Source organism: Rhinoderma darwinii, chromosome 2 (assembly GCF_050947455.1).
Source record: "Rhinoderma darwinii isolate aRhiDar2 chromosome 2, aRhiDar2.hap1, whole genome shotgun sequence".
NCBI lineage: Eukaryota > Metazoa > Chordata > Amphibia > Anura > Rhinodermatidae > Rhinoderma > Rhinoderma darwinii.
In genome coordinates, this window is record NC_134688.1 from 421,299,675 (window position 1) to 421,311,883 (window position 12,209).

Below are 12,209 nucleotides of genomic sequence, written 5' to 3' on the forward strand. Positions count from 1 at the left end.
TAATGAGCGCATAAGGCGGTAATGAGGGGGCAATGCATAGTAATGGGATCTAGATTGAAAAGAGACTCTAGGGCCAAACGGGTGGCTCTCCATCGGGCAATTGCTAAGCTGGAGAGAGAAATGGGGATTAAACCGGCGGTCCAGACACTACGGAAATTGATAGAGGCTAGAGCACAACTCAAGGACTTAGCTATGAAGGGGGTAGAAAAGTCACTACTATATACGAAAAGGAATTATGACAAAGGTAATAAGGCGCACTCGCTTCTGGCCAGACTATTGCGGGATCAGGCGACTGCTCGTACTCCACAGGCGGTGCGGGATAAAGCGGGCATCCTTCAGCATCACCCAGACACGATAGCCACACTTTTCCATGACTATTATAAATCCTTATACCACTTGCCGACTACCTTACCACCTGACCCAGCCCGTCGGAGGGAAACGCTACAAGCCTATCTCTCTTCCTGTACTCTTCCTAGACAAAGACGAGGAGCTCTCATCCCTGAATGCCCCGATCTCTGCAGAGGAATTGTTTGATATACTGAAGGACCTCCATAGTGGTAAGGCCCCTGGGCCAGATGGCTTTACATATGGGTATTATAAGACCTTTGCGGAGATCTTGGTTCCACGGATGGCTTCGTTATTTAATGAATTCCTGCAGGGTTCTTCCATCCCTCAAACATTTCTGCACTCTCACATTATGCTGATCCCTAAACCGGGTAAAGACCACGCAGAGTGCTCCAATTACAGACCCATAGCCCTTCTGAATTCTGATCTAAAAATTTTCACCCGTCTTTTAGCTAATAGACTCAATTTTTGGCTTCCTTCTTTGATTCACAAAGACCAAGCAGGCTTTGTGCCTCTTAGGCAAGGAGGAGACAACACACGAAGGGCCCTTGATCTCATTGATGCCCTCCAAAAGCAAAAGGAGTCGGCGATCCTTCTTAGCCTAGATGCAGAGAAGGCGTTTGATCGCTTGGGATGGCCATTTATGTTTGAAACTCTAAGTTCATTTGGGATTTCGGGCCCTTTCTTGACAGCGCTGCGTGGTCTCTACTCCAAACCGACAGCGGCAATTAAACTCCCACACTCCACCTCCCCTCCGTTTCAAATCTGGAATGGTACATGTCAGGGGTATCCCCTGTCCCCACCTTTTATTTGTGCTATGCATTGAACCCTTAGCAGCTCAGATACGGAAATCCATCGATATAGCGGGGGTCCAGATACAAGATAAAGAGTTCAAGGTTTCCCTGTTTGCAGATGACGTCCTCCTGACTATCACTAAACCTCATACCTCCCTTCCTAACCTTACTACTGTTCTCCGTAGGTATGGGAAGCTGTCAGGGTATAAAACTAATACATCTAAAACAGAAGCGCTCCCTCTTAATGTCCCACACCAGGAGCTCCTGCTCCTCAAACATAACTACACCTACAACTGGAAGGAAACCTCCTTGACCTACTTAGGAGTTCAACTCACTCCCTACTATACGTCGGCTTACAAGGCTAATTTCCCCTCTTTGTTTGTGGAACTACGTCAGCTAATGGCCAGGTGGGATCCTCTTCCCATGTCATTTTTTGGGTGCATAGCAGCGGTCAAAAGGACCTTGCTCCCTAAATTACTGTACTACTTTGAGACTCTGCCGGTAGCAGTACCTATGAGGGAATTGCAGGCCATGCAGTCTTCTATCCTCACGTTCATATGGCACTCCGGCAGACATCGAATTCCGAAATCAGTTTTATTATCGGGTCGATCTGCGGGTGGGCTATCGGTCCCTGATGTGGTGAAGTACTACTGGGCGGCACATCTTCGTCGCATACCCAGTTGGGTGTCTTTAAGGGCGTACAATAAATGGACCGAAATAGAGAAGCTATGGATGGCACCGGTTCACCCAAACTCCTTGTTATGGGGCGATCCACTGGTAATGCCGACTGCATCTTTATTGGGTCCCATGAGATTTCAAAGAGAGGTGTGGGAAACCTGTAAAAATCGCTTTCATTTGGCGTCGGGTTGCCCGCCCCTGACTTCGGTACTCTACACTCCCACTATTCCGGGGGGCACTACCCCCCGAATAGTCCGATTGTGGGCGGGAATTGAGGGATTTCACTTGGCTGACATGGTTGATCCCCACACGCAAGAGCTTCACCCGTTCTCCTACTTTCAAAGACATCATAATGTTCCCTCCTCTGCATTCTTTCACTATCTTCAGATCAGACATTACATGCAGCAAACTTTCAGATCCACGAGGGTCACTGCACCTACAAGCTTCGAAAGGTTATGTCGGTATGCTACCACCACTAGGGGGCTTATTTCAGCCATTTATGCAATACTGCTATCCCCGGAGGGTTCCCCTCCGCCTGGGCATACATGTTGAAGTGGGAGGCCTTACTGAATAAATCCATCCCTCTCTCATTGTGGCAGATTATCTTGTCACAAGCAGCTAAAACCTCCATCTGCACTGCATATAAGGAAAACCAATATAAAATCCTTATGTTTTGGTACCATACCCCTGCCTTTCTGCATAGCTTCAATCCGGGTATTCCGTCGGATTGCTGGCGATGTAGAAGTCAGAGAGGGGATCTGTTCCATATTTTCTGGAGCTGTTCACTGGTACAACAGTATTGGTTGGAAGTTAAGAACTTGGCATTGGCGGTGTGGCAGCAGGATATTCCTCTAGACCCTCTTCATTACCTCCTGAACGTTCCCCCTAGGTCTTTGGAGAAATCACTAGCTCGACTCTTTCGACACTTTCTCACTGCAGCTAAGACGTTGATAGCCTGGAAATGGAGACAGACAACCCCACCCTCTCACATCGACTTAGTAACTAGAATTAGGGAAATACGTACAATGGAACATATGACGGCTTCTATTGACAATGAACTGGACAAGTTCAAAGTGGTGTGGGACAAGTATTGGATACAGGAATCTCTAGATTAGGTTGTTGGTTGAGCTCCGACTATCCCTCCCCCCCCCTTTTAATCCCCTGTGTCTTCTCCCTGATGTCTTGTTTGTCTATTGAAATTTACTGTTTTGCCATGTGAATTGCATGGCCCCCCATGCAGCGCTAAGCCATATGTATATTTTGAAAATTTTCAATAAAAACACAGTTGAAACCTAAATTGCGCTGGATCCAAGTTCTTTTTCCTGCCTGACAGGTACTTTGCTAATGGCTTCCGTTTGTCACCGTTGTAAAAGGGTTCAATTTTTTTTCACAGAATCAATAAACGTACCTTTTTTTTAATAAAACAATGTATTATGTTATTTCAAATTAACTTTTTTTTTTTTTTTTTAGATACAGCTTTTATATATCCTGTATAGAAAGAAGCTGTATCTCGCATTCAGAGCCAAATCAGTCAGGTCAGCGGAATTGACGGCTTAGTTGACAAGGGGTCCTGCTTGTCTCTGTACTGCGGTCGGGCCGGGAAATGCGGCCGACACTCGGACCATTTTTCGCGGCCTGAACTTGATCGTGTGCAAGTAGTGATAATCCTCTAATACGTTATTTTTAAAAATAAAAAAAAGACTTCCGGTTCCGGCGCTGGGGATGCAGGACGCGAGTGACTGAGCTCCCGCTCCCGTCCAGCCTGTAAGCTCGCAATAGTCGCTACGGCGACGATAATCAGCGGGGAAGTCACCAGCCCTGCACACGGCAACATCATCGGTGGTGCCTGTATGGACAGGTACCTCCTCAGAAGCGCGCAGAAGCCAGCCATGGAGGAATCAGCCGCGGCCGTGGTAAAGGGAGGTAAGATGGCGGCGCTTCCCGCCACTGCGACCCTGCTATACACACAGGAAGATGAGCTGCAGCACCATCAGTCCCAGCTTTCAAGCCCGGCAGAGCATGTACTGTCCGCTCTTCCAGTAGCCATTGACTATGTAACCCTGGCCCGTGAAGTAGCCAAACAGATAGCGCCAGACCTGCAAAAGGCGCTGGAAAAAACGGTGCAAGATTCTCTAAACCGCGTGCATGCGGAGCTGGCACAAGTCACTATCAGAGCTGATGAGTTAGAACAGCGTATGACGCTGCTGGAGGATGAAAATGAACGCCTGCAATCCAAACTCAGAGGGGTGCTGTCTGTTACTACGCAGTTGGGGGACAAGGTGGAGGATCTGGAAAATCGCTCCAGGAGGAGCAACCTGCGACTGGTGGGGCTGAAAGAAGCGGTGATATCTGCTGATTTGCAACGAGTGTGTGAGAGGACATTGCCGGAAGCCTTAGGTCTCCCCCGTCCATGCCGGGTGGAGAGGGTGCATAGAGTGGGGCCGGACCCCAGAAACCTCCCAGCAACAGCTGACCACAATTCACATCGTCCCAGACAAGTGATCTTCAAACTGTTGGATTACAATGACAAGGTGGCACTCATGAAAGCTTTCCGCAGCAGATCGCGTCCTTTGGAAATAATGGGCATGAAAGTGCTACTATTTGAGGATTTCTCGGCGGAGGTTGCAAAACGAAGGCGGGCTTTCAGCAAGATCTGCACCGCGCTGTTCCAAGCGAGAATACGCTTTAGCCTGCAGTACCCAGCCATCCTGCGGGTGTTTCAAGAGAACGGGCGGAATAAGGTTTTCACCACTCCACAGGAAGCGGAGGACGCACTTGCGGAGCTTTGTGGGAACAGATCACAGCAAGAGGAGCGTCACAGTCCAGTACATAGTCCGCAGCGCAAGTCAAGAGAAGACAAAAGGAACTGGCTAAATATGGAGCGTACCTGGGCAGAAGCCTTAATGCCCACACCTGGAAGATCCCGGGGGTCGAGCCGGAAATAGAGGGGACTCTCCGAAGCCGCAGAGACGAACACGGGACCGCACCCGATCCACGTCTCCTGATTGACGGACGAAGTCCTTTTTGGCGCATTTTATTTAAGCTGTTGTGATGATGATTTTGTGAACGCTGTAGACCAATTGCAGATTCCGACCAGCTACAGATAAGTTTACAGATAATCTGAAAGTTATTGAGGGGGATATTTTGCGGTCTTATACAGCACTATGTACCGGTCAATAGTTGACCTATTGTTACAATGTTATCAAGGTTGAAGTATATGCATTCTGATATTTCCCTGCATTTTCACTGCAAGATATTTGTGAGGGAGTTAGATCAGGATCTGAGATTGTCCCTGGTGGGCGGGATTGACCGGGAGTGATACAATGCCTCCCCCACGCAAGGGATTAGTGTTATCTGTTACAATGGCAGACTGAGGGAAATTGTGGTAGGAGATAGGGGACACGGAGGTAGGGAAACCTTGAAGCGAAGCAAGGTTCATAGGGAAATGTGAGGATGCAATCCTAACGGACTCTAGGCTGTTAAAGTAATGATAAGGGAATGTACATAAGGGTGCGCAGGCGACAAAGAGGTACTGAGGGGGCAAGGGCAGGTGTTACTTCCTCATGGAAGGAGCCATATAGGCAGGCTGGGGGGGAGGGGGAGGGAGGGGCGCGTTCTGGCATAACAGAAAAAAGTGAAGTCACATACACCAGTGGGTATTAAGGGACTGCTAACCCTTGCCGCAGGTAATTTTATGATTATGTTAGGTAAGGGATGGTTGGCCTTGTTGGTTCTGGCTTACAAGCCAGGGTTTGGTTATGATGTTAATGTTAATGTTTGTACATGGCTCTTGGGAAAAGACGGATCTGACTCCCTGGACTCCACACGACTTTTAGGCACTTTAGCTCATCTTAAACACGGTCCAATAACATGAAAATAGTTTCTTGGAACGTTAAAGGGCTGAGATCCCCACAGAAACGGACCAAACTTTTAAGGCACATGAAACGATTGCATCCTGATGTGGCCGTATTGCAGGAAACTCACCTTACCGAGCCGGAGTTTAAGTATTTGCAAAAGTTCTGGGTGGGTCAGGTTTTTGGCTCGTCGGCAAGGGAGGGTAAGGCGGGAGTTATAATTCTGGTACATAAAAACTTTGCGTTTACGCTGGTGTCCCAGGAGCGGGATGACGAGGGCCGTTGGATCCATCTAGTGATGGAGCATGAAGGGGAAACCATCAGTATTTATAATGTATACGGCCCAAATACGGTTAACACTGGTTTTTTTTGGTCACTTGGAAACCCAACTCCAGCAGGATCGCACTAGGTTTTTGATTTTAGGGGGAGACCTTAACACTGTAAGGTCTTCAAAGGAGGATAGGAGCGCAGGGACTAGTTCGCAGAGAAGCAGAGATAGGATCTTGCCCGACTTTTTAAGACACACGGCCCTAATAGATGCGTGGAGGAGTTTACACCCAGATGCGCGGGAATATACACATTTCTCTCATGTTCATCAGTCATGGTCGCGTATTGATTATTTGTTAGTTAGTGACGCAATGGCGCGACGTTTACGTGAAGCGGCAATTGAAGATCTAGTTATTTCAGACCATGCTCCGGTTACCATTACATTGGCTGACACAGTAGCTAGAGGAACGGATTTTATCTGGAGGTTTCCCGCTTTTCTGGCAAAGGATGAGGGCTTTACACAGAAGCTTAAGGGGTGGTGGATGGAATTCGATGGGGATAATGTAGCGCATCGCTCGGAACCGTCATTGTATTGGCGTACAGCCAAGGCGGTAATAAGAGGGAAAATCATGCAGTATATGTCTAATCTTAAACGTAAGACGACCGAAGGATACAAGGCAGCGAGCGACAGATTGCGGCGTGCGTACACAGCATTCCTACATTCACCATCAATGCTATTGGGGGAGGAATGGAAGGAAGCCAAGCGACAGTTTGATCAATGGTTAGACAAAAGAGAGAGTATTTACCGGTCCCAATTTGATGCTGATTTAATGCGTTTCGGCAATAAGGCGGGCAAATTATTAGCGCGGTTAGCAAAGGGGAGGTATGCACCGGCACATATTTCAACACTTAAAGAATCAAACGGAACTCCTACCTCGGACCCAAAAAAAATCAATACCATATTAAGTAAATATTACCAAGCCCTTTACTCAGAAACACCCATAGATCTCCAAAAAGGGAGGGAATTTTTGGAGAAGGTGACGTTGCCAGGGCTCACCCAGGAGCAGAATGGTCATTTGAGCGCGGAGATTACACTAGAGGAAGTTTGGAGCGCCATTAAAACATTATCTAACGGAAAGGCCCCGGGTCCGGATGGATTCACAGGGGAGTTTTTCAAATCTCTGAGAGAAGAAATCAGCCCTACCTTGGTGGCATATTATAATACTTTACTAGGAACGGGAGCTTTACCAGCAGAGGCCAAGGTAGCGCATATAAAGGTGTTACCCAAGAAGGGGAAGAATCCTCTTGACCCGGGGTCGTACCGCCCCATCTCGCTGATAGATCAAGATCAGAAATTGCTCACAAAAATTTTGGCCAATCGACTGGCTATGTATCTACCCATACTGGTGGGATAATCTCAGGTAGGCTTTGTAAAGGGCAGGGCTGCAGTGACAAATTTACGCAAGGTATTGACGGTGCTAGAAACAGTCAGGCACGATCCCCAGCCAGGTACCAGGCCGGCACTTTTAGCGCTAGACGCAGAGAAAGCCTTTGATAACATACAATGGGAATGGCTGGGGATGGTGCTAGACAAAATGAACATTCAGGGAGATTTCCGGGTCTTCCTGAAGGGAGTCTACAATAGCCCGCAAGCACGTGTTCACTCCTCAGGATTCCTATCAGATCCCTTCCAATTACATAAAGGAACACGACAGGGTTGCCCCTTGTCGCCCCTGCTATTCAATCTAGCACTGGAACCTATGGCCAGATTCTTGGAGGAATCGGATATGTTCAGAGGCATTCAAGTGGGATCTTGTGCAGTGAAATTAGCCCTATTCGCTGATGATGTCATACTTTTTATGTCAAACCCTCAGGAGCATTTAGGGAAGGTTTTTCAATTTTTGCAGGAATTTGGGCAATGCTCGGGATACAAAGTCAATATAGCTAAGAGCGAACTGCTGGAGTTGGGCAGGCCATTGCCAAAGACCTTTTGGCAATCCTTGGGTTGCGGGATATCACCGGTGGAACACTGCATTACCTATCTGGGTATCAAAATAGGGAGGGTACCAGACACTCTGTATGGCTTAAATTATCCCCCGTTAATTAAAAAAATACAAGCGGAACTCACTAGATGGGGCCAATTGCCGTTGTCCCTCTTGGGAAGATGTCATCTGATCAAGATGGTTAGTTTTCCTAGATTGCTATACCCCTTTCAAACGCTACCTCTCTTATTGAAGCATGTGGATGTCTCGAAATTGACGGCTTCATTCACTAAATTTATATGGGCAGGAAAAAGGCCGCGCATAGCACTCACCAAGTTCATGATGGGTAAACAAGAAGGGGGTGTGAACTTTCCGAATGTCAGGGGTTATAACGTGGTCTGTCTTATGCGTCATGTAGTAGATTGGCTTCATGAAACAAGTAATTATTCCAATTTAGATCTGGAAGGGGAGTATGCTTCACCTTGGAACCTGAAAGCTTTGTTACATTGTAGAATCGCTTCTCTTCCGTGCCGTCTCAAAACCTCCATTGTATTGAGAGATACAGTTCTAGCTTGGAAAGTGGTACGTAAGCAGTTTGGGTTACCCCACCTGGTATCGAAGTATATGCCGTTGAGCGGTCATCCGGAGTTTTTACCGGGAATGGACAAGGGGGAAGGAATTGCCTCATGGGGGAGGGTAGGCATTGATAGCGCAGGGGATCTTATGCATACAGGAGGAAAATAGGTGGTTAACTGGGGAGGAAATCACCGCTAAACTCAGACCCATAGTAGATAGAGTCAATTTTTTGCAAGTACTTCAGGTACGAACATTTTGTACCTCCAGGCTCAGGGATTTGAGTAAGGAAGCTACTACGCACACTCTGGATGAGGTCATGGGTCCAACAACTGGGCGGGCGACCATTTCGGGGGCTGTATAGAGCATTGAGAGAGGGTTTTGTTCGTCCGCAATTAAGGATTAGTTTTAAAAGCTGGGAACGGTGGACTCAGGATCCAGATATAGGAGAGACCATACTGGGGGGTTGGGAGACGGTACGGAAGAGTGTGATAAATGAGAGCTGGAGGGAAACCTATTTCAAGTTGATGCATGCAGCTATATATGGCTTTAATATCTTGCCCTCACAATCTTTCCCTGATCGCATTACAAGTTGTCCCAAGTGCAATACACCACTGACGAATTTGTGGCATGGAGTGTGGGGGTGTGTACATACGAAACGATTTTGGGGGATGGTACAGAAATATATTAAGGACCATTGGAAAACGAATCTCCCAATGACGCCTCAAGCGCTACTATTCCATCAGGCGCGGCCGCCAGAGGAAGAGGGTGCTCGAGGAGTGAGATCACCTCCCGTGTTGGTGCACACGATTTTACTGGTAGCTTTGAGATGCCTCCTGAGTCACTGGTTAGAGGCAGACACGCCGGGGTTAGAATTGATTGTGTCACGGCTGAAACAGTTATTGGTTCTTGAGAGGGTGGAGGTGGAAAGGCGGAAGGAAACGGGAACCAAGAAGCTATTTGATAAGTGGCAAGTATTTATAGAAACGCAATGTACAACAGCCGAAATAGCGGAAATTGTTAGGCCTTTCCAGTACACAAAGTGGTACTGCACGCAGCTCTTGGCAGGCGTTTTAGGGAGGATGCAACTGTGAACCAGCTGGGGGAGAAAGGATGAGTGGAAACTCATTGATGATCTAGGTGGTGTTGGAGTTGGGGGAGTCATGTTTGTTTGGTCCATCTGAAGATCGACAATTATGCCATGTTTCTATGTTGGTGTGTTTATATGTTATGTTGAATTTAATTTAAAAGTTAATCCCATGACAGTTGAGTGCTGCGCACTCATGATGTAACTCTTACGTGAAATGTTTGTAAGAAAATGTGAAAACTGACAATAAAAAGGATATTTGAAAAATAAAAAATAAAAAAAAAATAAAACATGTTCAAAGGTTTGCATGGCCTTTAAGCACTAGCATAGGGGAAAAGCAATGCTTAAATAATACCAATAATGTATGAATGGGTTAAAGGAATTGTCCATGAGGCAGGTCTCCTGGTTGACGCTCACTTCAACTGTGGCCATTATACAGGGAAGGTGAATAATCACACTGCGCCCATTGAAATCAATAGCTGTCAACGTATCGCAAGGACATAGCAGTGCTACAAGATCCTCTCTGCACTCTACATTTATTAGATGGTTCTAGAAAGCAGTGGTTACATGTGTAGACATTACCTGAGGAAAAAGCGGTGTGGTCTCCGGTATAATAAACAGGGACAGAGATCCCTGGATTCCTTTGCTTTGCTGTTGGAGAGCTCTATCTGCTTCTGTAAAATAGACGGACATTTGTGAATCGGACACGTTCTCATTCATCTGAACAACCCTTCCTATAAGCTTATAAATAACGTCCTCATCAATAAAACATTAAACAGTAGAACAAAAAAAGAAATGGATAAAACCAAACTATTATCGAAACAGGGACCTCATACATGGGAAACCCTGGCAATCCTAAGACCTCGTCGAAATAAACAGCAAGCACCGTGACCTCACCTGTGAGGGACCGCGGCCATACGTGTGATTGGCTGAGTGTGTCAGCTGCACATGGCTCTGCACCTGAAGCTTGCTGGGATGACACCTTATTGAACACAAGGGGTTACATGCCGCTCCAAACAGCTTAATATGGTTAGCTCAATAAAATATTCCAGCCCAGCAGAAAATGATCGCTATATACTCGGGAGAGTCTTCATGCCTAGCGAAGATAATGATTTAGAGAATGTGAACACAGGGCAGATACAGGTACACAGCGTCTCCGCCCTGGAGCCCGCATGGAATTCCGGCGAAAAACCGCACTAAAAAGCCTATACTTACCGGTAGCTATGGCGACGCATAGCCCCTGACATCCTTCAGGCTGATCTCTAGAGATTACGTGATTGGCTGCAGCAGTCACATGGGATGAAACGTCATCTCTGGAGGCGGGGCTGGACGCAGAGGGATTTTTGCGGCGGAGTCACTATTTGTTGCGGGTTTTACCTCCCCATTTAATTCAATGGGGGAAGTCCCGCAACAGAAAACCATTGAACTTGGAGCATAAATTGACATGCTGCGGATTAAAATACTGTACCGCAGTTGAATTTTTGAGCGTTTGTTTTTTTCGGCTGATTTTTTATGCAGCACGTGGATGAGATTTGTTCAAATCTCATCCACTCGGCTTGACGGGTTTTCTGCAACAAAAGCCGTTGCGGAAAATCCTGCAGTATTTATGCTACATGTGTGTGAACCCGGCCTAATATTATTGTAGTGGTATTTCTCAAAACCTAAATGCTATGCCCTCGTGTCAACAGAAAATAATCTATACACTAAAAAAAACAAAAAAACAGTAGTGCGTGCACAATGCAGCTCGAAGGTTACATGCACACGTTGCATATTTTGGTGCAGAAAATCCCCATCAAAACAGAAAATAATCGCAGGCAATTCCGCTGGTAAAATCCACACTTAATGGTGCTGTTTTTGATGCCCTTTTTTTTTGCATTTTGAAGTGGAAACACGTGCAGATTTTATGCTGCGGATTTTGGTGCGTTTTTAAACACATCAGGTAAAATTTTGAGACAAACGCAAGATAAATCAACATGCTGCAGGTTTTAAAATATTCACCACAGTTAAATTTATGTGTGGAAAAATTCTGCAACGTGTAGATGAAATTACTTGGAATCTCATTTACTTTGCGGATACCGTATTACGCTGCGGATTTGCCACGGGAAAATACACACAATATACATAGTGTGCATTTGGCCTAAAACGAAGCACAGAAGTAAATATTTGCAGATCAGATGAATAGCGAAGAGTAATCCAATAAAACAGTGTCTGTCTGATAACCTTAGGCCCTGTTCACACAGAGTTTTTTGGCATGGAAACCGCTCCGCAAAACTCGTCAAAAAACGCCCGAAAATGCCTCCCATTGATTTACCTGACGGTAAAAAGAAGCGTCATGACCTATCTTGAGGCGGTTTCTGCCTTCAAAACCCCATGTCAATCAGTGAGAGAAGGAAAAAAAAACGCCTCGACAAGTGTTTTGACACGTTTTTGTCAAACCACTGTGCAAAAAACGCCTGAAGCCGATTTTGCAGGAGGATTTTTCCTCCTGCAAAACACTCCGTGTGAACTAGCCCTTAACGTCTTTACTTTAATCAGAACTTTTAGGCCTTGAAATAATTTGACATTGTAACAACTGACTTTGTGCTTTGACGCACATGGGAAATCTCTGCTCCGCTGCAACCATATATAT

At 46.4% G+C, this 12,209-nt stretch overlaps 1 protein-coding gene across 1 annotated transcript in view; it reads right to left on the reverse strand.

Moving 5' to 3' along the window:
- The window catches only part of PIGS (phosphatidylinositol glycan anchor biosynthesis class S), a 48,369-nt gene that overhangs the window by 28,330 nt on the left and 7,830 nt on the right, over positions 1-12,209 (reverse strand). Inside the window, exon 5 of the mRNA XM_075854269.1 lies at positions 10,163-10,254. Within this exon, the coding sequence (XP_075710384.1) occupies positions 10,163-10,254 (92 nt within the window). The remainder of the gene's footprint in view (positions 1-10,162; positions 10,255-12,209) is intronic.